The 26,810-nt window shown below is 41.2% G+C and overlaps 1 protein-coding gene across 1 annotated transcript in view; it reads left to right on the plus strand.

The window, feature by feature from the left end:
- Positions 1 to 26,810, plus strand: part of ANKS1B (ankyrin repeat and sterile alpha motif domain containing 1B) — a 578,800-nt gene that overhangs the window by 191,635 nt on the left and 360,355 nt on the right. The window contains exon 12 of the mRNA XM_084810203.1: positions 490 to 670. Coding sequence (XP_084666329.1) covers positions 490 to 670 — 181 coding nt within the window. The remainder of the gene's footprint in view (positions 1 to 489; positions 671 to 26,810) is intronic.

Consider the following 26,810-nt stretch of genomic DNA (forward strand, 5'->3'; position numbering starts at 1 on the left):
GCTTTAGATCAAATTGCTGTAGATTCCTGACATGGTTTTATTTTGAACTGACATATTATCAAGATTGTGTCATAGAACATACAGACGTTTATTGAAATTCTGTTCCACGTCATACCTGTCTAGACTTTAATATGGTTTTGCTATTGGATCAAGACTGAAATGCTCTCTGTGGAATTGCTTTGAAAAATACTAAAATATGGATATTTTTATATCTTCAAAATCATTGTCATATTAGTTTTTGTTGTACTGATGACACAATGTATTATCCTACCTTGACATTTTATTTTGAGATTATATTATAGCCCTCCTTGTGAATGAATACAACACTCCTCGGATTTACGTATAGAATATGAACTTAAAGTAGTTGGAAACATTGGAATTGTTGATTTACCAAAAAAAAAAAAAAAAAGAATCTCAAAAGAGGCAATGAAACTTAGAGGTAGAAAACAAATTAAAATGTTTACATTTCAACTCAATTCTTTTTTCCAGCCCAAGCAACGTACATCAATAGTATCAGCTTTTGAATTTCACCGATTAAATCACAGCCATGATTATTTTGAAATCAACTCCTCTATAGGATATGCAAGCTTTACTTCCAGTCCGCCAATCAGTCCAGCTAACTATTCCATTGGATCAGTTGAGGGAAGCATTGAAGATAATGACATTCCAGGTAAAATAAAGATAAGCTTCATGTTAACCATGTATTTTGATGCTGAAGGAAGCTGAAATCCAGGTAGTTCTGAATGTTTATGATGAAGAGAAACAACAATGTAGGCAATTAGTTAGCACATCTATGAATTTATTTGCCTGGAAATATTTTCTTGAAATTGGTTTGAAATTTTGTTTAAGCTAGCAACCAAATACATTTTATGCATTATATTTATCTAAAACTGATAAATAGGTTTATTTGATGAAATCACAGCCATATCTTGTTGGTTCTTCTAGCTGTACAAGGGACCTGAAAACCTCTACCAAGAGCAATTAAATATTTTGATAAATCTCTCCTGGCATCCAATGTTTTTTAATAACCTGTCAGTGATAATTGTTTAGAACTGAAAAATGTTGGAATGAAAAATGGGCATCTCCTGGGAGTTATCTTCTATTCTGCAGATAAAGAGATGTATTTGATTCAATGAATGCCTAAAATGTGGTGAATGTTGGGATTTACATGTGAATGTTGACAATTGCAGGTACATTTCTGACTGTCTGAAAATAACTACTGGCAGTATCCAGTGGTGCCCGTCCATGAGCAGGGCCCACCACCACTTCTGTTCCATGAGCAGCCACCCCTACCAGTTCCCTTCTGCAAATGGCACCCACCGCTTGTAGAACAAAATTTAGCACTTCCAGGGGCAAGGCCCCAAATGAGCAGAAATACTCATTTCTGGAATGGGGCAGGTTGGCCCCTTATGCGAGCTCTGCCAGCCTGGCCCATTCCAGCAATGAGTGTTTCTGCTCATTTCAGCTTGCTCCCAGATGTGGTAAATCTCCTTTCCACAAGCAGTGGAAGGGAGTCAGCAGGGCTGGCTGCTCATGGGCAGTCTCCATTGGATATTGCCCTATATATTTTCCTAGGTTGGTTTGAATGGGATTTTTTGTCACCAGTGAATGCTGCCATAACTTTTAGGTGGCTGTTAACATTTACTGCTATATTTCTGAATTTTCAAACATTCACAAAATTGATTGAGGATTTTTCAGATTAGTTGATCTGAGATTGGTTTTAGTCATCACTCTAATATCTACTTAATATTTAAGAAAAATACAGCATTGAGTTGGATTCAAAGACTCTTTCTGTTGGAGGAAGACGCCTTCTGTCAGCAGAAGAGAACCATTGGATCTAACTCACCCCCCCCCCGAATATTATATGTCCGTATTTGTCATTATCACAAAACCAGATCTATTTAGTAGTAACACTATTTCAATATTTAATTTTCTTGACCTGATCCAGAGATAGTTGCATACAACAATGAACAGTGTTCAACTAGTACGAGGAGAAAAACAATGCACCATTCTGCAAGCGGTGCATTAGCTCCAGATTATGCATGAAGATATGTATTCTCCTCCATATCTAGTAGCAGATGACAGTTGACGCTTTCATTCATACTGTGCAGGACTGATGATGAGGAGGACTCAAATGTCCACCTGTTTTTTGCGAATTTCCACATACAGACACATCAAAACCTGCCATGACATGCACCGCCAACCTATGCAGAATGATGGATCCACCCATGTTTCTTGTGTATGCTATATATCAGGGACATCGCTAGGTTCTTAAAAGATCCGGGGCACAGGCCCATAACACAAATTTGCACGTGCATATATTTTTTCTATCTATCTATCTATCTATCTATCTATCTATCTATCTCCAAGTCTAAGTGGACCTCTATTGTGTGTGTGTGTGGTGTGTGCATGTGGTGTGCTTATGTGTGTGCATAGATTACATACATGCATACATAAGAAGTGTGCACTGACCCCCCCCCCACCTCACTTCAACTCAGACCCCGATTCAGCGTTTTGGAAAACATCCCACTTCTGCTTGGGTGAGTTTGTAGTCAGCCCACTTCAGCTCAGCACCAGACCTGAGTCAAGGTTTGGAAAAATGAGTCTTTATGCTTCCTGTTGACTACCATGGGAAATTAGAAAAAAAAACCTGTAACTTTTTTCTCTTGGTTGGAGCTGGATGGTAATTTCAGGCATAGTAGCCCCCTAGAAGGGGATTACACCTGCCCAATGTCAGAAAAAATAGGTGTAGTGTTTGTATTTTGATTTTCTTTTAAAGGGAACTGCCAATAATGTTATTCCTTGGAAGAATTAGATAAAAATTTCAGGATTCATTGCCCCATCAGAGGAGATGGTGCCTACCAAATTTCAGAATGATAGCCACAAGGGTTTTTGTGCAAGGGTGGCCTTGACATTTTAAGGTCTCCAAAAGAAGACATATTTTTCTCTCTGTTCCTTGTGGACCATTGTTCTGAACATTACAGACAGTCTATAGGTGCCCCTAAGTAAGAAACCAGCAAAGTTTCAGAAGGATAGGTGCAGCATGTCATGTGGAAGGGGAGTTTTCCAATTTGGAGGAGGGAGTGATTTGCTTTCCCTTCCCTTCACCCCCTCCCCAGTAGTTTTTGGGTAGATTTGTATGAAAATGCACAGGTCATTAGAGGTGTCCCCCAGGCAAGAAACCTGCATAGTTTCTGAACCATATACATGCCTGTAAATTTGGAATTACTAAAATTTATTTACATTTCACCAATGTTAGCAGCAAGGGAATATGGGTGAGAAGGTGCTACTGCACTCGTGTCCTACTTGTGAGTTTCCCATGGACATCTGGTTGGCCACTGTGTGAACAGAATGCTGGACTAGATGGACCTTGGTCTGATGCAGCATGGCTCTTCTTATGTTCCTAAATATAGAGTGCCTCTGAGCAGATGCAGAATGCTTTTCTTTCACCACCGAGCACTTACATTCTCCCCCTACCAATTCTATTCCCCTCCATGCAACCATCCCTCCTCATCCTACCATCCTCCAGCAATTCTTCATAAAAACAGATATTTTGTTTTGTACACATCTCCTCTACCTCCTCCTTGTTATGCACAAGCTCTCATTGTATCTTCCTCCCCATAATGTCATTTGTACCAAGACTTCACCAGGATTCAGCCAATGAGTCTGTTTTCAAAACTAGGGCTAAGTTATGGAGAAACTCTGTGCATGTACTAAGTTCCTTTCCATCACCACTGAAGCTAGAGTTCATGCAAAACCACCCACCCCACCCCACCCACAAATGACAGAACATGCATAGGACTGAGCTGAAGGGGTAGTCAATTCATTAGCTGGAACTGGGTAAGCACTGTATTAAGCCTGCAGTACCATGCTCACAACTCAGGACTTATTTCTGAGTAAACATGCGGAATAGCAAGGTGCAAACTTCCCCGCAAAAATAACTTTGGCTGTAATCCTATGCACACTCTCTTGAGGGTAAGCTTCATTAAACATAATGGGACTTCTGAGTAGGCATACATAGGATTGTATAAATGAGCAGTATTTATCTCCCCTCCACTTAAAAAAACAAACCAAAAACTCCTGTTTTTTATTAAAGCTTTCTGTTCACAGGAACATAGGAAGCTGCCTTATACTGAGTCAGACCCTGGGCCCATCTAGCACAGAATTGTTGACACTGACTGGCAGCAGCAGCTCTCCAGAGTTTCAGGCAGGATTCTTTCCTAGCCCTACCTGGAGATGCTGGGGATTGAACCTGGGACCTTGTGCATACCAAGCACGTGCTCTACCACTGAGCTACAGCCTTTCCTATTGCTGGATAATGGCAACTGATGAACAAAACAGCCCCAGATTTGTTTCTCTGCATCCATGTGAACCCACTTTTCTCAAACGCTTGAATGAGAAGGAGAAAAACAAACCCTCTTGTCTGTTTGTATAAAGTCAAATACAATTCAGAACTTCTCTTGCTGTCAAGGGCTCCCTGGAGGCCTCTCTCAGTCTAATCCAGTAGCCAAGTCCAGACACAGACAAAGGGATTCCTTTCAAAGCTTTATTCTTCTTTTACAACTTAACAACTCTACCATTAGCAACTAGATCTGAGCAGCAGAGTACCTATGCCCTAAGTTGGAACAGTTGATCCCCGTTTGAAAGGGAATTACTGGCAGATCCCTGAACTTAAGGACTAGGGAGAGTCCCTCCCCTTTTCCCTTGGATCCTCTGGGCGCAGCCGTTGCTTGCGCGCCAACCGGGCACTACGCCTCCTTTCTGCACCCTCCATTTGGCGCCGCTTTCTGCGTCGGCATCACGCGTCCATCAAGTCTGCTTCCCGCGCTCTGTCACTCCCTGGAATGCTATCTAAGCTAGGAATGCTGGTGGGAGGAATCTCCGTCAGCTGTTGGCCCTGGGAAAGAGGAGCACGCTCCTCTCCCAGGAGTGACTGCTCTTCCTCAGAATCAGAACTACTCTGGGATTCTATGGGCTCAGTGTCCACCCTGACACTTGCCCACCAAAGAGAATTCTCTTTAAGAATTCCCCAAGATATGCTCTGAGTGGAATAAGGAAGAGAAAGAAAGAACAGGATAGCGGAGGGAGAAGAAAAGAAGAATGGTGATTGGAAATGCGGGCGGGGGGGAGGTAGAGAGAATTCCCTAAGCCAAGTGGCTCCTTTCAGAGGGGTAGGACTTCAGAGGAATTTAGGAGGCTGTGGAGGGTTTGTAAGGATTGCACATACTTGCATTAATTTTATGAGGTGAGGTTGCTGAGAGCTTTTTCTAGCTTTTTTTTAAACTGTAGAACCTATTTAAAAGCCTCAGCAGTTCCTTGATCATGACACCACATAGTCTTAACCCTCGTTTTGGAATAATCTGAGTCCTATAGCTATTTAGGAGAAATTAAAGTGGAGGGGGAGAAACAAGTGGATCCTTTGCTGTACTGAAGCTACTAAACTTCTGCAGAATCCAAAGGTTCCCATTTGGGACAGTGAAATCAGATGCTGTGTAAAATACCAGTATTTCACATGGAGCTCTTTCTTCCTTTCCATCTCCCTCTTCAAAATTTAATTGCAAGCAAGCTCACAACAGTGGACATGGAAGAGCAGAAAAGTAAAGGGACAGAGGTTTTTTGCACCTCAGGACCCCCCCACACACACACCAGAGATTAGGGGTAGTGACCTCCTAATGGTCACCTTAAACACCTTCTGATTAGGATCTCTAATACTCTGTGTGGCTTGACAGTTTTTACTTTTTATTTTAGTCTTTCAGAAAAGGAAACTTTATGCATGGCTAGCACAAAAGCCACTGGGCCTAACTGTCTAAACTTTGGCAGGCTCAGTCAGCTCCATAGGGGCTGCCAGGTCCCCAAATTCCATGCACTTACGTGGAAGAACAAAAAAAATATAGCTCTTTGCATGAGTTTTTCTTGAAAATAGCAAATTGTACCTGTGACTAGCACAAAAACCACTGCACCTAACTGACTGAAATGTGGCAAGATCAATCAGCTCCGTGGGGGCTACCAGTTCTCCAAGTTTCATTTATGTATCATGCAAACTAAAAAAGTTATGGCTGTTTCTATTTTCCAGTGCAAGTCAATGGGAAAATGTAAAAAGAATGAGAATTAGGACAGCTCAAAAGATCCGGGGCACAGCTCAAAAAAGATCTGAGGCCTGTGCCTAGATGGGCCCTTTCCTAACAATGCCCCTGCTATGTATTATTTCTGGTGATAAAATTAGGATGCTGGTCATTATGATTATGATACTAAACTCAACTGGAAGTGAGAGAGGACAATTTATGAGAATACAAAATAATTATCTTCTGATCTTCTCATTCTTCATATTTCTCACTTTGTTCTCGAGCTGCACGATTGACATTTTTACTAAAAAAAGTCCTACTGAATTTAGTGGAGCTTATTCTCTATTATATGTGTTTAGGATTGCATATCTACATCTGTTTTAATTCTGTTTAATATTTATATATGTGAGTGTGTAAAATCCATAGTCAGATACTTAATGTTAGGTTAGCATTATTTTCTGGGTAATAAACTATGCCGACAGTCCACTGCCTATTAAAGTGCTATGACGTGCTATTGAAATAACTGGTACTTAATTACATTTAATTGTGCACAGAATTGTGTGCTGTTATAGTCATAGCTATGTATTGATAATCAATTCTTATAAATATGCTTTCTTCTCTATAAACTTCTCCAAATAAATTGCTCACTCAGTGGCTATCTTTCTGAATTCCATCATACTTTATTCTATCTAATGGCTTGAATTCCATCATACTATATTCAGCCTAGTGGCAATAGTTTTCATTCCAGTCTAATGGTTAAGGCAGGACTTTCTGAAGAATACAAAGAAAATATACAGTCACAGGGTGCTCATGTTTTCAGTTACCTACTCTCATTATGCATAAACATATGGTTACAATTTAGGACTAGGATGAATATTTACCTTTTGTCAGAATAAACTTGATCTTCCTGATCATGTAAATCCACATTCTTGCACTGAATGTTTCCATTTATTTACTATTGCATGCTCTGAAAAGATTTGCTCCACTTCATGAACCATGCCACTTAAGAATTGGCTACCCAGGAAATCTATCATAATGAGATGAATAGAAGGATGTTTACTTGCTTTGAAACAGAGTGCAGATAGCCTTTCTTGTCCTCAAAATAAATAATACAAATAAAGTAGAGCATGGGAAATTTATCATGCTACAAAAATGCATCAGTTGAGGAATATATCATAAAGATAAATATTATCACAACTATGGCAATGAAAATTTTCCATTGCTTATATGGTTGTGCAAAAAAGTGATCTATGTTGGTAAATACAAATCTATATTTTATTAAGAACAGAATTTTAACACTTGCTGTTGCAAATTATTTAAATTATGAAGGCAGGAGCTTGGGGTAGAATGCGTACTTTACTTGTATAGGGTCTTAGGTTCATTTTTTTCCATCTCTAATTAAAGTATTGCTGGTACCAGAGCTAGCCCAGGATCCTGAAGAGCTGCAGCCAGTCAAGAATAGACCATCCTGGTCTATATGAGCTGTTAGTCTGACTCAGCAAAAAACCAACCTACCTACCTACCTACCTTCCTTTCTTTCTTTCTTTCTTTCTTTCTTTCTTTCTTTCTTTCTTTCTTTCTTCTGTTATTAAAAGTTTATTAGATTTTTTTTTTCATTTCCCAGTGCAATACAAAAGCAAACCCTAACCCTGCTCCTGCCCCCTGTCCCTATTCCCTCCCGGTTAGGTTCCTCCTCCCATCTTCATATTCTCCTGTATTTAAAGAGTACATGCTTCATTAAGCCAAAATTGGATAAATTGGTAGTTATGTAGATTTTTTTCTAAAAATAATTATAAAATTTAAAGTGTTGTTTTAAGCATGTCTCTTTGCAGGCTTGCAGTGGTTTTGTGGTGGATTGCATTACTCTGCTTATAAGTCAAGAACACTTCCCTATAGTCATAGGAATTTATTTTGTTTCAGTAACATGGTATAATGTACCTTTTCGTGACCAGCTAAGGTCAATAGATCCTGAACCCATCTACATATATTTGAGGTTTTATTTACTTTCCAATGTTGTAGAATAGTATGCTTAAACGTTAGTGTGGCCTTACTAAACCATGCAGCGTGCCCCTCTGTCAAGTCCCATTTGCCTGGAATCTATCCCACTAAGGCATGGGCATCTTTTACACTGAGTGAGGTTTCCAGGACCAATGCCTACTCTGGTTAGGACCTCAGGCCAAGAAAGATATCCCTATTGGGCAATTGCAGAACATATGCATAGTGGACTGTGGACTATTACACTTCCAACACTTATCATCCTTTGAGATGCCCAGGTGTTTGAATCATTATGGTGACCAATGTGCCCTGTATAAAATCTTTTGCTGTATAAAGGCATTTGTTTCCTATCACAGGTCCTGACCAAAGAAAATGTGTTCCAGCTCCTTGGAGTGTTACAATATGAATTTGGCTTACCTCTCATAGTGGCCTGACAACGTCTAAAAACTTAAACGTAGTATCACTAACAAATTTGACCCAGATGCATTGGCTGCCTCAGATGCCCCAGACCTACTTCAAATGGTACTGGCTGTGACAGACATAACCAACAAATTCCTGTATGACTTAGTTTGTGATACTATTGCCCCAGACCTGGATCCCCTGAGGGTTAAATGGAATGCAAAGTTAGAAACTAAACTGAAGCCTTCCCATTGGAAAGCAGGCTTAATCTGTCAGAGTTTCATTTCTTTTTAAACAAGGTTCTTTACGTAAGCACTTTGCTATTCTCACAAACATGGCTACTAATATGACTTTCTTCTTTTTGCATAGTTTTGTCTTATGTGACAGCGATGTGTGCTTATTTTAGACCACTATAAGTATAAATGGCTTTATTTTCCATTTATAAACTTCTATTTATAGTATGTTGGATCCAGACAGTCATGCTCAGAGTAGACCCATTGAAATCAATGGAACCTGTTAATCATGACTAAGCCCCATTGATTTCAGTGGGTCTGTGCTAAGCATGACTAAGTCTGAATCCAGCCTTGTATGTTGGAGCTGTTAGTGCACAATCCTATGGGGATGGCTGTAAATCTCCAAACTTGGAGGCCTGTGGCCATCCAAAGCAGAGCAGGAGGTGCAGCGGAGGTGATCTTCACCTCTGCGCTCCTCCTACTCTGTATTTTCACTAGATGGACGTTTTCGCTCATCTGGCTGAGGCATCAGGGAGCGGGAGGGAAGGAGGCTGAGGAGGCCTAGAGATAACAGCATAAGCTCTCCCCTCCCACCAGCACATCCTCTTTCCCTTCCCTCTGAGACTGCCAGCACAGTTCTCTCCACGCTGGCTGCGAGAGGGAGGGGAGCTTGGACTCCTAGGTCCAAAGTCGGAGGGCTGTCTTTGACCTTGAATCCAGGAATCTAAAATATCCTATGGCCCCCCAGACTCTGTCTAGGGGCCATAGAATTGTTCTCTTAATAGATTATGCTTCATTTTGCATTTAAGCACCAAGTAACTATTACTCATAGTAACAGTAGAGTTCTACCTACAGAATGGTTACAGCTATGAATAGTTTTTTATGATTCAAAATAATTGAATCATAACCCTTCTAAGTTCTACAGAGAAACCATGAGACTTGGCTGGTAGCTCATCATTTTATCATTTTATTATTTTATCTAATATTGAACTTGGATAGTGTGTCTGGAAATGAAACGGGGTCATCCAAAAATAAGGTAGTGGTTTCTGTATACCAGGGGAACCTCCTATGCAGAATTCTATTTGTTTGTAAATTAAAACAATTTTAATCCCTGAAAACAACCCTCAATTGGCCCATGTTCAGTGGAATGTTGCAGCCAGACTATTGTTGTGGTGCACATTTTACAGATTATATTACACCCATCCTATGGCTGCTGTACTGGCTACCAATTTGTTTCCAGGCCCAATTCAAAGTGCCAGTTCTTACCTTATAAAGGCCTTATGGCTTGGGACCAGGATATCTGAAAGACTGCCTGCTTCCATATGAATCTGCCCATAATTTACAATCTTCATCTGAGGCCCTGCTTTGTGTCCCACAGAAACATAGTGGAAGCACAGGACAGGGCCTTTTTGTTGGCAGCACCCTTGATTGTACTATATACTAGCCTATACGTTGCTTGCTTTTTGGTGGGCTGTCATAACATTTTTGTTTCATTCAGTATATAGTTATTTTTAATGAGTTCATAGCTGGTTCCATGCTTAGGCTTTCTGTCACTCTGTTTTTCAAGCTTGTTGTTGTTTAAAAGTGATTTTTAATAATTTTTATTGTATACCACTTTGAGGGCCTTTTGGCTGAAATGCAGTATAAAAATGTTTTAAAAAATAGAAATCATGGACTGAAACTGTTAAGTCCAACTGATCTCAAGATGATGGAGTCAAGCACACAATTAACATTCCCACTGACATCAGTAGTACTTGAGTTGAAAGTGCTTAATTTTTAATTGTGTTTTTAATGTATTTTGTTATTACTGTTTAAATCTTGTTTTTATATATCTATGTTTGTAAGCCACCTTGAGTGCCATTTTCAAAGGCGGGGTACAAATCAAATAAGCAAGCAAGCAAGCAAGCAAACTTTGGCAGCACCCCTTCCATTTTTTCTATTAATGATCTTGTGGTCATCTTTGAAACAATATATACCAGGTGGCCCAAAAGTAGGTATACAGTTGTTTAGAATGTTGATGGGAGGGGGAGAGAATTTGTGAGTAGAAGATGTGTGGGTGGAGTCAGAATGACAGTTGGGAAGAGTGAGTGTAAATGTAAATGTAATAAACGTCATGTAATGGAATACATTTCGAGCACTTATGAGATTAAACAGTGTTAAACAAATGTAAATGTAATAAACAATATAATAACATGAAAATAAACTATACTGTATACCTACTTTGGGGCCACTCTGTATAATAACTTGGATCCTGAGAGAAGCTCACTTAAGGATGTTCACAGAAGGAACATTTCTTGTCACCTCCTCTAGCTTGCCGCTGTGTATATCCTCTGAAAACCTCTCCAGAGGTTTGACAGGCACTCCTGAGCAATGTGGAATGGGGTGCGGGGGCATGCTGGAGAGGAGGGAATCTCCCAAAATCAGGTGATGGACTACTCAATTTTGAGTGATTGTTCCCTTCCCCAGCAGTCTTCTCTACCCCATTCCACATTCTTCATGAGGGGACCTCAACCCTCTGCACTTCTCTTCTGTGAACTTCATTAAGTTAACACCAGTTGGGATTCAAGCCATTCTCCCAAAAGAAGCCACGTGCACCTCAGAGCTGGCTTGACCCAAAATTATTATGAGCTGCTAGGAGTGAGAACAATTATAATTCAAGATACCATTTCTTAATTAGCAAAGATAGGGCTCCAAATAGTCATCTGGGCATTAAATGTAAAATTTTGCTAAAACATTATTCCCAATTGCTCACGATGATTATAATGCACATCCCATTAATGCCAATGGCAAATTTTCCATTAATTTTAATGGATGTCATTTGTCCCACCTTTTTATTTGGTCTAATGGGCAGAGCAATTATGTGGAGCCTAGACAGCATCTGGAGTGCCATGGGATGCTGTGGATCCCCTCCTCCAAGGCCAGAGACAGAGCTCCAGCCTCAGATGAGGAGATGCAATAGTGGATCTCCCCTCGCCCCTCCCCAACCACCATGGAAAGATCCTCACCTGAGGTGAGAGAGTGAGATGGGTGTCGAGAGGTTGCCCCTGCTGCCTTCTGAAATCCTCAGGTAACCAGAATCAACAGACAGACAATAGGGCTCTTTTCCAAGGCTCTATTCCCATTCAACCTAATGACGCTTACAGATGCTACTTGCTTGATCCTACGAGTGAGACTTAAGAGAGGTGCCTACTCGGGGATTCTGACCTTAGGAATCAGTTGATCTCCGTTTGGAGGGGAAGGCAGGAAACCTCTGTACTTATGGGCTAGGAGGAGAGAGTCCACCCTTTTCCCGTGGGGCATTGGGGCGCCGCTGTTGCCGTCGCGCCAAGCGGGCTGAGCACCTCCTCTCAGCGCCCGCCATCTCCTGCTTGATGCTGCGCTGGCGCCTAGCATCCAGAAACTGCTGTTGCACCTCCCTCTCCCTGCCAGGGTCACTATCACTCTCAGGAATGTGTATCGGGAGGGGCTCTCCCCCTGGCTGCTCTTCTGAACAGCGCGCGGGTTCCTCTCCCGCAGTTTCTATCTCTTCCTCAGAATCAGAACTGCGTTGAGGCTCTCTGGGCTCCGATCCAACCCTGACGTTGGGTGGCAGGTGAGAGGGAAGAGGCTGAGGATCTGCCAGATCAAAAAGCCTATCAGACCCTACCCAGATGCATACAGCAGCTACATGGGTTCAGAAGCCCGCCTAGTAGTAGTGTTTACAAAGGAATAAAGTGAGGTTGTAAAAAGCCTCTGCCATTCCTCCCACCCTGCACAGTTCTTGGTGGCAGGGCACTGGATAGGCGGAGGGCTCCAATCCTTTAGGATTGTGCTCTTAATACATTTTAAAAGCTTTTTGTTGTTACTTGAAATATATGCAATGCACATTCCTTATATACTTTCTTTAATTATTGTGTTTCATTTTTGGGTAGGAAAGATTTTTTTCAGATTTTTCTTCTCACCAGATTGTTTATAGCTTTGCAAAGCTTGCTGGTTATCAGATATATTTGTATGACATATGGAAGATAATTGAAGTTGAAAGAACTGAAAACCCACTGAAGAGTCTGTAAAAATAAGAATTCTAACTAGTGGCCACTTTTACAAAGTACTTCCTCCTGTAGACTATTAAATGCCAGCTTGTTTAATCATAATTATTACTTTTTTTTCTTTCCAGTCCTTAAAAGAGGTAAGAAGATGTTTATTTGTTTTATTTCCTGCTCTACATTCCCACATACTGAGCTTGTATATTGGTCATCTGATACTTAAAAAACATAATAATAATCAAGTCTTATTTCCCCAGCTGTTGTATTATGCTCTTGTGTGCTTATCAGTCTCTGTGATCCTCAAATTGTTACTTATCCTTAGTAGTAATTTTATTTACCGAAACTGAGTATGGACAGGAGAGAAGATAGGTCTTGTACTGTTTGGAAAAACAGTTATTTTAATAGAGTGGTTTATCACGCGTAATTAAAAAAAATGAGAGCACTAAACATTAGCCTAAATAAGATCTCCCCTTGCTTTCAAATGATAATGAGGCTTGGGCTTTCTGAGAATTTTGGTAGGAGGAAATTCACAAGTTAGGCAGCAATTTCTAGTAATGCCTTTGTATTGCCTTTCCTACTTAGACCTGATACACACAGGGCTCCACCAAGAAGCTATTTTGGCAAGAAAAAATATATAAAACATGAAGGTATGTGAAATATAACATGCTTTAACAGGGCAGTGAACTAGTTTGAGCCAGGTCATATGTTTTGCCTTTTCTTTCTACAGTCTTAGTGACGATGATATTTGCATTGAAGCATACATCTTCAACACAGCTTTGTGATTTTCTATCTGTTCTCCAGGTAGGCTTAAATAGGGATGTGTGAACCCACCCCCATCTGGGTTCTCTGGGCGCCCACCCAGCCCCTGGCCCGGCTTGCCGGTCCCCAGACCAAGCTTGAGCCCCTCCTGTGCTCAACGAGCAGCCCACACTCACCCCGGCAGACTTGTTGAGCTCCATGGTCACCATTTAAAAAATAAAATGGCAACCACAAATTGCGCATATTTGCATAAAATGCACATTTCTGCACACACAAATATGTGTATTTGCAAAATGCACACTTCCGCGCTTACACAAATATGCACATTTTTACAATCGCCATTTTATTTCTCAAAAAATGGTGACTACGAAGTTCAACAAGGCTGCCGGGGTGAATGCAGGCTGTTTGCCGAGCATGGGCAAGGGGTGAGTGGGTGCAGGGGCTCAGCGAGCGGGGCTCAGGTGTATGGGCAGGGGTGGTTCCACTGGATTCCCAGATGGAATCAGGTGCCTGTGCCACCCCTAGGCTTAAAAGTCAGTCTGTTCACCTAGGTTCTTTGAAACCAGGTTCTTTGAAACCCAAGTTCAGTTGCCAGTTCCCTCAATAAATATCCAAATTTACTATATATGTCAGCATCAAGGAAGAGAACATGCTCAGTTATTTCTCGAAGTTACTAACTTTTGGTTTTCAACCTTTGTGTCAGTCATTCACCTGCTTTGCCCATTTTATGTCGGACAGAAATCTTGCCTGTAGCCAGAGTGTTAGCTGTTTTCAGACATGACCACTTGAAATAACCTGTCTAAACTCTACAGATTTCTATATGGCAATTCTGTATCTTCAAATTACCAGCTAAATTAAGTATGGAATTACAAGCACTAGCCTGCAAATCTCATCCTGTACTCACAGAACTTTTGGCCCAGACAGATAAATATAAGAAAAATTGTTCGGTATTTCATAGTAATTGCAGGCAAACAATTTTCCATACTTTCAGTTTGTTAAGAAATAATTTTGTGGGAGAAAATCAGAGCATACATTTTAATCATTCCTGCATTCCTTTTTACCAGTTATAGCACTTTCTTCATTTCCGTCATCATATTCAAAGTTTATTTATTTAGTAATGTACACCTTACTTGTTTGTCCAAGTAGCTTACAATAGGACTAACAAGCTACTAAAAGATGGAAATATAATTACCAAATGCAGATACCATGTATTCTGGAGTCACTTAGGATCCCTCTAAGTCTCTGTCTTAGGGCACAAGGATGAGAGAGGTAGGCAGGCAAAAGAAACAGCAGATGCCTGCTCCTGCTCCAGCTAGACTCTTCCATCCTGCACCCCAGGATGATCTACCACCAATTTCCTGTGGGAAAGATTGCAGGAGAGATAGGGAGATATGCAAAACACCAGAAGCCTGCTCCTGTTCAAGCTGGAGGGGTTTTGCTTTATTCTAAGCATATGAATTTTAATATATTAATTTAATTATGGGACAGTTTGAAGATAAAAATCCATTAAATTAACCCTGTTTATTCTGCTCGATCTCTCATTGGCTTTTGATACCATCGACCATGGTATCCTCCTGGATTCACACTGTGGGATGGGCATTGGAGGCACTGTGCTGCAGTGGTTCTGGTCTTACCTGTGGGGCAGCTTTCAAAGAGTAACATTGGGTGACCATTCCTCGCCCCCTTGGCAACTGAGCTATGGGGCTCCGCAGGATACCATCTTGTCCCTATTTTTGTTCAACATCTATATGAAGCCTCTGGGAGCGGTCATTAGGGGATCTGGAGCCATGTGCCAATGGTATGCTGATGTCATGTAGCTCTATCTCCCTGTGACATCTGTATCAGGTGAGGCTGTGGAAGCCCTGGATCAGTGCCTAGACTCAGCAATGGGCTGGATGAGGGCCAACAAACTGAATCTGAATCCTGGCAAGACGGAAGTCCTGTGGTGAGTGATTCCCAATCCAGGAGATAGGCTTATTACCTGTTCTGGATGGGATTGCACTCCCTTTGAAAGATCAGGTTCGTAGTCTGAGGGCATGCCTAGATCCATCACTGTTGCTGGAGACCCAAGTGGCTGTGGAGGCTTGGAGTGCCTTTTACCAGCTTCAGCTGGTTTGCCAGGTATGGCCTCTCCTGGACAGGGATAGCTTGGCCACAATGGTACAGGTGCTTGTAACCTCAAGACTGCATTACTTCAATGCACTCTGTGTGGGGCTGCCCTTAAGACAGCTTTGGAAGCTGGAGTTAACGCAGAATGCAGCAGCTTGGGTGTTGTTGGGAGGTGCCACTTTTCAGCATGTAACTCCTTTGCTAAGTGAATTGCATTGGTTGCCTATTCACTACTGGGTCATGTTTAAGGTCTTGGTACTAGTGTACAAAGCCCTAAACAAGTTGGAACCAGGATACCTGAGAGAGCGCCTTCTCCCTTACCAACCTGCCCAGTAACTGAGGTCATCAGAGAGCATGCTCCTGGTGATTCTGCATAGACCTATGGCATGATTGGAGTCCACCCAGAGAAGAGCCTTCAGTGTGGTAGCTACCTTTCTATAGAACGCCCTGCCTCTGGAGGTCAAGCAGATGCCACCACTGTATTCTTTCTAGTGCCTCCTGAAAACATCTTTATTTCAGGAAGCCTTCCTTGACTGACCAGCCATAGTTTCTATTGGAATTGTTTTTAAAAATAATAATTTCCAACCTGGAGTTTTATTCTTTTATCTTGTCTTTGTATCTTTTATTGTTCACTGCTCCGGAATCTGTGTAGATTTGGAGTGGTATATAAATGTTGTAAATAAATAAATAACATTAATAAATTGATGAATTAATAATACATCAAGCTTCCAATTCTAATCAGTTGTCACCACCTACAAATCAAATCAAGACTGGTAGGAAACATATCAGTGGTGGGGAATGTGTGGCTTTCCAAATGTTAGTGGACTGCAACTCCCATCAGTCTTAGTCAGCATAGCCAATGGTGAGGGATGATTTGAAGTTGCAGTCCTACAGCATCTGGAGGGCCACATGTTCCCTTATGCCTGCCTTTTAAAAAAAGAGGCACTGGACCCCAATATTAGTGCAGTATCATCAGTCACTAAAAATAAAGCTGTAACTAGAGAACCCTTAGTAGCATGAGCCATATGTGGAATTGGTAGGTTAGGAGGGTGACAAAAGCTAATGGTAATATGAAATAAAATTCCGTTTATTAAGTAAGACTTTATAGGTGGTATGGTGTAAAACCTGGAATGGAATTGGAACTGGCCGGAATGGCCCTTTATTTAAAAAACAAACAAACCAAAAATAGTGGCATCATGTGTTAGAGACACTTGAAAACAATATTTTAGGACTGACGCCCTTGCAATATTATATTATTAACTCCATAATGCCCAGAACCCATACAGAACAGAATGGAATGGCCTGGAATAGCAACTTCCAAGTGAGCCAAGCCAACCAAATTCACCAGCCCCACATGTAGATGGGAGAGATGCAGTGAGCCACAAAACGTCTACAAAAACCAAGTTCCAGTGCACGTCCCAGGCAATTGTCTGTATTCTGGAAAATGGCCCAGAATGGCAACTTCCAAGTGAGCCAAATCAACCAAATTCACCAACCACACAAGACTATATGGGAGTGATGCAATAAGCCATAAACAAGCTGCCACTCACTGTTAGAATTCAACTTATCTTTAATATCTATTACAATAATATAACAGATTCAAAACAGGCTGATAAATTGCTGAAGTGTGTCTTTAACTCTTAGCCCTACCAAGTAACATTTGACACCATCAGATTACATTTATTGTTAAACCAGATGAAGTTATATTCAATCATAAAAAATCCTGCCAGTTTAAGACTGGAGTTAAGGCAAATGGAAGCTAAGGTTGATGTCTTAACTGACATGCCCTGTGATCAGTGACGATGTACAATGTCACAAATAGTGCTTGCTTACAAATTACTCTCCACCCACACTTTTCCTTGGTCTCCCAAGCCCAAATCCAGATGGCGTATCCTTGTCCTGTATTGCCTTACAAAGTATCTGAGCCTTACTGTATTGCTAGAGGAATCCTCCTGTGAGTTAGTCTATGTCACTTTGTTGCTTATATCGGTAGCTGGCAGGATGGGTTAAACAGTGAGATGGAAACCTCTTCTAGCAGTAAGGCTTAAACTGGCAGATTTTTTAATCTTTGAATTTCCCTGGTTTTTGAAAAGGAAATTTATAATTACTGTGTTGGCGATCCTACCCACTCCCTGATAAGTGGGTTCCCACATCATACTAAGCCATTCTGTTAATAAGCCACGGTGGATGGGTTGTTTGCAGAACAATCTACAGTACACCCGACAGATGATCAGGCTCGTCATGGCTTGGTCAACCCCTCTTCCCCCTCAGTCCTTTAGCCAGCTCCGGCACATATCCCAGGCATCTTTGCAGCAGATCCCATCTTGTATCCTTGTCCTGGCCCCCTCCCCGCTCCGATCGCTACTCCTTTTTCATTCACTACCTTTTTTCCCCCTAGTGCTTTGGGGGTACGCAAATGGGTCATATTTTTAATCAGTATTTTCCCCCATTCCTTCACAAGTGCGCAAGAGTGCGCTTTTGCCTGTCAGATACGTGTAGACTGAGCCTGTCAATTTCTTTGCATGTTTCAGCTGTCAAAGGGAGCGCTGAAGTGAGAGAAGTAGGTACACCAAAAGGCAGGGCAGGGGGCAATATCTCCCACCTGGCAATGTAATTCTGTAGCTTTTTCAGTGTCCTTCTCCCATTCAACACATCCCGAGTCTCCAGCAAGTCCAGAAAGAGGTTATATTGACTACCCCCCCCTTTGCAGTTCCTCTTTGGAGTAGTTACTGTAGTAACTGCAGCAGTAACTGCTCCAAGAAGGAGCCATGAAAAGGGTGGGAGAGCCAATATCTCTCTTTTCAGTGCAGTGACCAGAACTGCATACAATATTCTAAGTATGATGGCACCATAGATTTGTCTAAGGGGAGTATGATGTGGGCACTTTATTTTCATTTCCTTTCCTAGTTATGCCTTACATGGAATTAGCCTATTTTCACAGCAGCCACACACTGGGTTGACATTTTCATGGAGCTGACTACCACAACCCCAATATCTCTTTCTTGGTTAATCACTGCTAGGTCAGATCCTATAGCTGAAGTTGTAATTTTTTGCCCCAACATGCAAGCCTCACATGCAAGCCTATTCAACCCTCACTCTGAAAGAGATCCAATACTCCTGCGTCAAAACAAGGATGTGGGCCTCTAAAAGGGAGTGTATTTGGCATAGCACAAATAGCATGATTGTAACATAACATCCACTTACATTTAATGATATAGCAGGTGCATTCTGCGGTAAATGCAATTTCTAAACAGCTTTCAAAGGCAGATTCATGTATACGTTGTTACTAGTGCAGAATTTGGCAGCCAGTTTGTTGACTGGGACTTGGTGATGTGAACATACAGATTCAGTCCTGGCTCACCTGCACTGGTTGCCGATGTGTTTGGGGGCCAAATTCAAAGTGCTGGCTTTAATCTATAAAGCTCCATATGGCTAGAGACTGCCAATCCTCAAAGACCACTTCTTCCCATACAAACCTACCCAGTCCCTGAGACCCTCTGTGAGTCCCCTCTGAGAGAAGTTCAGGGTGGGGAGTGGCAGTTCAGAAATAGGCCTCTTCTGTGATAGCCCAGCTTTTATGGAATACATTCCCCAGGAAGCTCACCTAGCACTAGAACTGTCATCTTTGAGGTCCCTAACAAAGATGTACTTACTTACTCAGGGATATAGACATCAGTGATGGTCAAATTGTTGTGAGCTGCTTTTGAAGTGTTCATTCTAGACTATGATGGCAAGGGGAGGATTTTGTGTATTTTGGATGAACAGTATTATTTTTAGATTGTTTATGGTGTTTATTTTTATTTGTATTATTGTACTGATTATGGTGGAGGGCGGGGGGGAGAATTTTTTTTCTGTTTTATTTATTATGGATTTCTATATTTGTGTGTATAAGTCGCTTCAAGACTGCTTTTTGCAGTGGGAATAACACATAAATCATCCTCATCCATGATCTGGTAACCTCTAGGTTAAACTACTGTAATGTTCTATATATGGGTCTGCCTTTGAGGACTGTTTGGAAAATGTCATTATTGCAGAATGCACCTGTTTTATTAACTGTAACAGGGTGTTACGATAATGCTGTTTGTGCAGTGCTAACTGCACTAGCTCCAAGTCCATTTCTGGGCCCAATTCAAAGTTCTGGCTTTGACCTTTAAGGCCCTTCATGGATTAAGACTGCCATACCTGTAGATTAAGATCCTGCAGGTGCCCCCACCATCTGAAGTGAGATAGGTGGCTACCAGAGTGGGCCTTTCAGTAATAGCTCCCCAGTTGTGAAACACTCTGCTCAGAGAGTTTATCTGGCACCTTTTGTCTTTTTGGCATCAAGTAAATACCTTTTAAATAATTTTAAATTTAAGATATAATTTAAGATATAATTTTAACCTTGCTGAGAGTATTATGCCACCTGGCATCAGGCAAATAACTTTTATACTCCCAAGTGTTTAGATACGATTTTAATCTTGTTGATGGTATTATACTGGTTATATAATTTTGTGGCCTTTTAATTTATTATGTTGCTTTGTAATTTTCATTTTCATTTTTAAAATTCCTTCTTGTAAACCCCCCTGGGAATATGATTGAAGGGCAGTATAAAAATGCTTTAAATAAATAAATAAATAAATTGGAGTATCCCTTTAACTCAAACTATGATTTCCTCCTTCTCAGCAGAGGTCCCACACTAACCATCTTCCTCCTTACTCTTCCAGTAGTAAAAGCATGCTACCCTAAAGAGCTGCACAGAAATAAAGATGGGTATTGCGTCCCTTTCCTTCGTGTACAAGCCAGGATCATGGGATTTTTTTAAAGAAACTAAAGAAGAGAAAGTGAGGAATATGCAGCTTTTTGGCAGCAGTCATAGATGCTGCTTTCTTTCCTTTCCCTCTGGGAACATAAGGTCTTTTTAAGTTCCCATGAAGGAGAAAAGCAGGCCCACGCAGCTGAAGTCTCTTTGGCAGCAATAGTAGGAACTGCATTTTCCTTAAAATACTCTGAAAATTTCCATGGGGTGGTGGTAGGAGAGATAAAAATTGTGTTGGCTTAGTATTTTTTTATTAACACATTTATATTCTACCTTTCTTGTGAGGTAGGTTAGGCTGAGCAAGTGTAAGTGACGCAAGGTCCTCCAGTGAGCTTCATGGTAGGGGGAGGAATTTGAAACTGGGACTGTGTGTTTGGGACTGTGTGTCCACAACAATGGAAGGAGAAGCGAATGGAGGAGCACCGGATTTTTAAAAAAGGAATCAGCTTTGCTGCACTTTGGTCCATGTAGGGCTCCATGAGCCAGTGCTCCACACCACTAAAAATCACTCCACAGAACATACTTCCTGGTGGGGGTGGGGTTTGGAGTGAATGTCATCTGACTGGCAGGGGCTGCTCAACCAGTAAGAGAGGCTTCCCCCCTTTCTCCTGAAACTCCAGATGCACCTGCATTTCCGGAGCAAGCCTCATTGAGCACAATGTGAGTTACTTCTGAGTAGACACGCACATGCTTGTGCTGGGAAAGTTGTGGCAAGACACAGGAATAGGAAACCAGCCCTCTTTCTAATTGCAGGATCTCTATAAGGAAGGTGTGAAGTAGTTACTTTCTAAAGCAATAAACCAAGCCTCGGAGAATTGCACGTTTGGTAAAGCGTTTTACAGGCTTCACGGAATCAGTGCTTTAAATTCTGATGTGGGCATTCAGAGGGCAAGCATCATTCAGCACAATGGGAGTTACTTCTGAGGAGACACTAATGGGTTTGTTATGGGGGGAAAAGAGCAGTAAAAACCATGGTAAACAAGCCCCCATTGTAACCCAATGTTGCTCAGGATCTCTATAACAAAGATGTGAAGTAGTTACTTCCTAAGGCAAAAAAACAAACACAGAATTGGAGCACTCAAGGTTGCACTTTACAGCACTTAGGGAATTTGGACTTTAAACTGTGCCATTTCAATTGAGGGGGATCACTGTAAATTCTGATGTGGGAATACAGGGGAGAAGACACTAATTGGCTTGTGCAGGGATGGGAAACACACAGGAAACCCCCCTTGATCGGGATCACAGTGAAAGGCACAGCCCTGGGCTCATATATTCCTAATGACATCCAAATGGAGCCAGCTCAGAGTAAATCGCTCACAGAGGAAACCCTGCCCCCCCCCCGCCCAATTAACATAGTTGTCCAGGTTTTGAACTTCTCCAAATTTTGCAGTGCAGTTCTTGGTTCAAAAAAGTACCCAAATGCATTAAAATGCATTAAAATGTATATTTTAGGATAAAATATGTTTAGAAATGCATACTTTGAGGCAAAATATGTTTGGAAATCCACATTTTGTGTGAAAACTTTTTCAAACATACTTTTGTGATGATTTTTTTGTGATGATGAAAACAGGACCAAACAGGCTTAGTAATGCATATACACAAAAGTGACATAGGCTGAAAATAGACTGATCTGACCATCCCTGCACTGAAGAAACTCACATGATTTCTTCACTGGTAAAATATTCTTTAGTTCTGAAAGTTCAATGACGTGTAGATAATTTTCATAAATTATCACCAAAATGGCACAGAGGCACAAGCCAATGTAAAGCCCTTTCAAACTTACAAAAGATTGCAAGCTGAATCCATTGACATTCAAATAAGAGAATATTGACATACTCTGCGAAAAGACTGCCAGCGTTTGGTAGATGCAAGTCAAATTGCAACATACTACCTGTATTAGGTGTAGGGTTGGGGGAGTCATCGTAAATTTTCTTTAAAATTGTTCCAGCTGTGAAAATGTGTATTATACTTACACCTAAAATTATCAGGATAGTTTACATTCCTTATTATCTGGGATTATAACAATTCAAAGAAAGAGAGAACTTGGACCATTTAAAATATTTTTACTACAATTATACTGTTGATGTATTGCTCATAAAGCTTTACAAAATACTAGTAAAACAACCAGACTTGAATTATATTTACATGTTTTTGACATTGAAATTTAGCCCATTTAGGTTTGCCAGAACTGTTCATACATTTTTGCTGTTGTATGAAATGAATAGTTTACTGATATTGGTGTTTCACGGTCAGAATTGGAAGAGTTTCTACAGGTCCTCTAATCACACCACTTGTCTTGAAGCAGAATGCACATTTTATATCTAAAGCAGATGTGACCATTTGTCTTCATTTTGAACACACCATCTTTGTAAACTTCTTCTTTCAATATATTGCCCCTATAGTTCATTTGTGTTCGTTCTGAGCTTTTAAAGTATTTGAAATATTTAAGCATATCCCCTTTACCTTTTACTCAAGGCTGAGTTGAGTTGACCCAGTTTCTTCAACCTTTTCTCATATTACTTGACTTTTGATCGTTCTAACGTAAGTACTGTTTCCCTGTATACCCATCTAGTTAGTCACCATTGCCACAATTCTAAACCATGCAGATAAAGAGAATGGGATGTGGAGTGGCTCCAATTGCTATAATATAACCTTTCCTTATCAACTCTAATGCTTCTCTGCCCAGTGCACCATTACCAGTCTAGATGCTATGAAACTTGGCCAGGTCTATGACTTCCAGCCAAAGCCCTCCTACCTTCCCCCATCCCCAGAACTCTACACCTGTTTCTGAGTTTAATCTAGGCCTGCTGAGTTTAGTCTAGGATTTTGGGGAATTTGCTGGATTCCATAGTTAGAAATTAGGAATGCCCTTTGGGCTCATACACTCTTCAATGCTGTTGTTCCACTAATAGAAGGGAAACTGGTGGAACGGATTTCCCCTCACCCCTGAAGTTCTCTGTCCCTCCCAAATCAGCTCTGGTGGGTTGAGGGACTGCAGGGGGAGGAGAGAACAGTGAAGCCCTGTGTGAATGGAAGTCCCATTGTGCAAGCAGACTTCTGCTGTCATGATGCTGGATCCAAGCCATTAATCCTTTTTCATCTTTACATCTAACCATGGTTAGCATTACATCTGTGCCATGGCAAACTCAAACCAGTCCGTAAACCCACTTCTAGCCAAGATTGCAAATTGTGAATTGGATCTTACCATAGTGAGTAACTTTGTATAGATCAGATATTTTACTGACCATGTAGAAAAAATCTAGATATAAAAGATATAAGTACAGAGAAGGGATGTCAGAGAAATCCTCAATAGATTCAAATGAGTCCAGGTTTCTATGAATCCAACCTGCAGATTCTGCGGTAGACTGGCATTTTTGGAATCGCACAGATTCTGTGGACTTGCAAACCAATTTTTTTTACTGGGGGGGGGGTTGCGCAAATTCTCACTTGCACTAATACACGTTAGCACTAATGTGAACTTGCACAAGTCAAATGAAATTCTTGCACATCCCTAAAAAATTCAGTTCTGTCAGTGAGTGGAATGAAAGTAGCCTGACAATCTGCAGCATTCAGCAGCAGCACTCAGCAGACCTGAGGGCAAGCTGGTAAGGCTACCAGGAACCATCTGGTTGGGGGAGGAACCAGAAGAGGGGATAGCTGTAAGGAATCTAGCTCCTCTTCTCCACAGCTGGCCTCTTAATCCCCCAATGCCATACAGATTTACTCTCTTATCTGCAGAGCAGGAGAGCATTCAAGACTTTCTTTTTTTATTCTTTCCAGCATCCTTCTTTTACCCACATGATGAAATTTAAGCTATATAAGGCCTCTTGGGACAAAGTAGTAAATGGATGTATCAAAATTAAGGCAGCAATTCTATGTGCACTTACTTGGAAGTAAGTCGCATTGAACTCAGTGGGACTTCTGAGAATCAACATGCTTAGGATTGCACTGCTTGTGACTGATCACCATCCCTCCCTCTATCTTAACTCGGAAGGAAACAGACATTAGTTGAGTAAGCCTGTCAGAACAGATTTTTTGACACAAAAATATTTGTTTTCCCCCTTTTCTCTCCTCTTATTCCCCCACCCCACCCAAACATTCAACTTGAGGAAGACGTCTGTGTAATTTGTGATTTTAGTTGATCTAAATAAAAAGTATTGTCTCATTTGTTCAGAGGTATATTATGTGTGAGCAGAATAAAATCTATTTATCCCAAATGGGAGAGATGATAGTAACATTTTGCAGCATTCCTGGGAGATGAAAAATAAAACATTTCTCACAACATCATTTGTGAGGGGACTGTCCAGAGTAATGTACCATGACTTTATTTCTGTGTCCTTCAGTTTGCATAAGCAACACATATCAAATATCTCTTTCAGATTATCTTTATAACTGGGGAGAGTGGCAATAACAATGTTCTTTCAAGAAAGGTGCGTTTGGGAACAGAAACCCTAAATAAACAAAAAAAAGTTTGATTTAGATGTGGTTCAAGTATGGTTCTGAAAACAACCATAATTTGATAAGCATGCAAGATTAAGCATTTGCAAAACGGAAAAATGTGTTGGAAAGCCTGTCCTGCCTTGATCATTTACACTCAATCACTGAAAAGAATGTTTTTTTTTTTTATTGTAACATTCCTAAGAGGATAAAATTGCATTCTGAGCTGTAAAACTGTGCACACTTTCCTGGATGTAAACCCCATTGTACACAGTGAGACTTGCATAAGATTGCATTTTAAGAAATTTAAATTGGCACTCATGCTATCATAGTATTCCTGATGATTCTTCAAAATTTACAATGAAACTGTATTCATTTTTTTAAAATATACCATGTTTTTCCAAGACTTAAGGTGGCTTCTAACAGAACATCATAGAAATAACAATAAAAATAAATTTTAATGATTTGTTAAAACATCGTATAAATACCAACACAATCAACAGCAGCAACAATAACACAGGGCCATAATGTCCATTTAGCAGCTTTTCAGAAGAGGTGGGTTTTTCTTCATGGTCTCTGTGCATCATACATATGGGCTCTGCACTTGTGCAGAACCTTGTTCGGGAACCTTCTATAGCTGAGGAGTTTTCCAGCAGACCCCCCCCCCCCATTGTCCCAGTGCAGATGTCCATTGTGGGTTTCCGCCTATTCCTTCAGTTACTTTTCAACCGCCGTTATGGCAGACTCTTCGAGAACTTTTGCTGATGTTCGTTTTTTCTGTTGGGAAATGAGAACTTGCTGAGGAAAAAAAAGACCTTTTATTTTTCTTACTTTATCCTTTCTACCAATTTTCTTCTTTCTATCGTGTTGGTATTTTATTTTGTTTGTTTTTGTTCAGGATCTCTGTGATCACCTGAGGGTATCCTGAAGTGCCCCATTTAGAAAGTGTGCCTGTTGTGGCAGCAAGCTCCTCTCCCAGAGAGACACTCTCTGTGCCTCTTTTGCTTAGGAGAGGGGCATTTGTAAAGCAAGCAAGGCACAATCATTCCAAAAGGCTTTGGGCTGTTTTGTGGAAATGGGCTCTGAAAGCGGTGGAGCTGACAGCGGGCAGGAAATCATCTGCCATGTCCAAGATGTCAAAGGAGCTCCCCCACACCCACCCTTGGGGTGTCAAAGAACTTTTCCTACTCACCACAGCCTTTGGTGGAGACTTTGGGATTGAAGTCCCCGCTCCCTGCCATGTTGCACTTCTGATTTGAGCCGAACCAACCTGCACCTAGGTGGTTGTTGAAAATTACAGTGGTGCAAAAGCTTACAAAAAAGGCTAAGCACACATGGTTTCATCTTCAAGAGAAGGGATACTACAAGTGTTTTCTTTGACATGCCATATTCTGCAGGGTATCAGTCATTACCTGAATGTGGAGAAATCCCACTTGACACCGACGCAGTGCATCCAATTCATTGAGACAGTGCTGGACTCCAGCAGGGGGATGGCATTTTTGCATCTGGACCAGACTTCAACATTGACATTTCATGCAGGAGCCTTGACCGTTTTGAGGATTGTTACTGCACTGCACGTTCAAAAACTTTTGGGGTTGATGGTGGCCACTACGTCAGTGATATTGCTAGTGTGCCTCAAGATACAAATGGTGCAACAAAAGTGGTTTATTTGAGTCTTCAGTCTACCTTGGGATGTCCGTAGAATTGAAGGCCTGATTGCAGCATCTGCATCTTGAGGCACGCTAGCAATACCACTGATGTAGTGGCCATCATCAACCCCAAAAGTTTTTGAACCTGCAGTAACGACCCTCAGAATCTTCAAGGCTCCTGCATTTGATTCCCATTGGACCTGCCTTCGTTTGTCCAAGTTGGTAGTAGACAGTCTGGTTTGGTGGATGGGGGTGTCCAGTCCTCAAGGGGATATACCCTTCTCCATCTTGGGTGGTTACAATGGATCCTTTCTTAACAGGATGGGGCATCCACTGTGTATTTCTGA

This window comes from Heloderma suspectum, chromosome 7, assembly GCF_057233095.1.
Source record: "Heloderma suspectum isolate Gila_16-S chromosome 7, 16-S_ref, whole genome shotgun sequence".
Lineage (NCBI taxonomy): Eukaryota > Metazoa > Chordata > Lepidosauria > Squamata > Helodermatidae > Heloderma > Heloderma suspectum.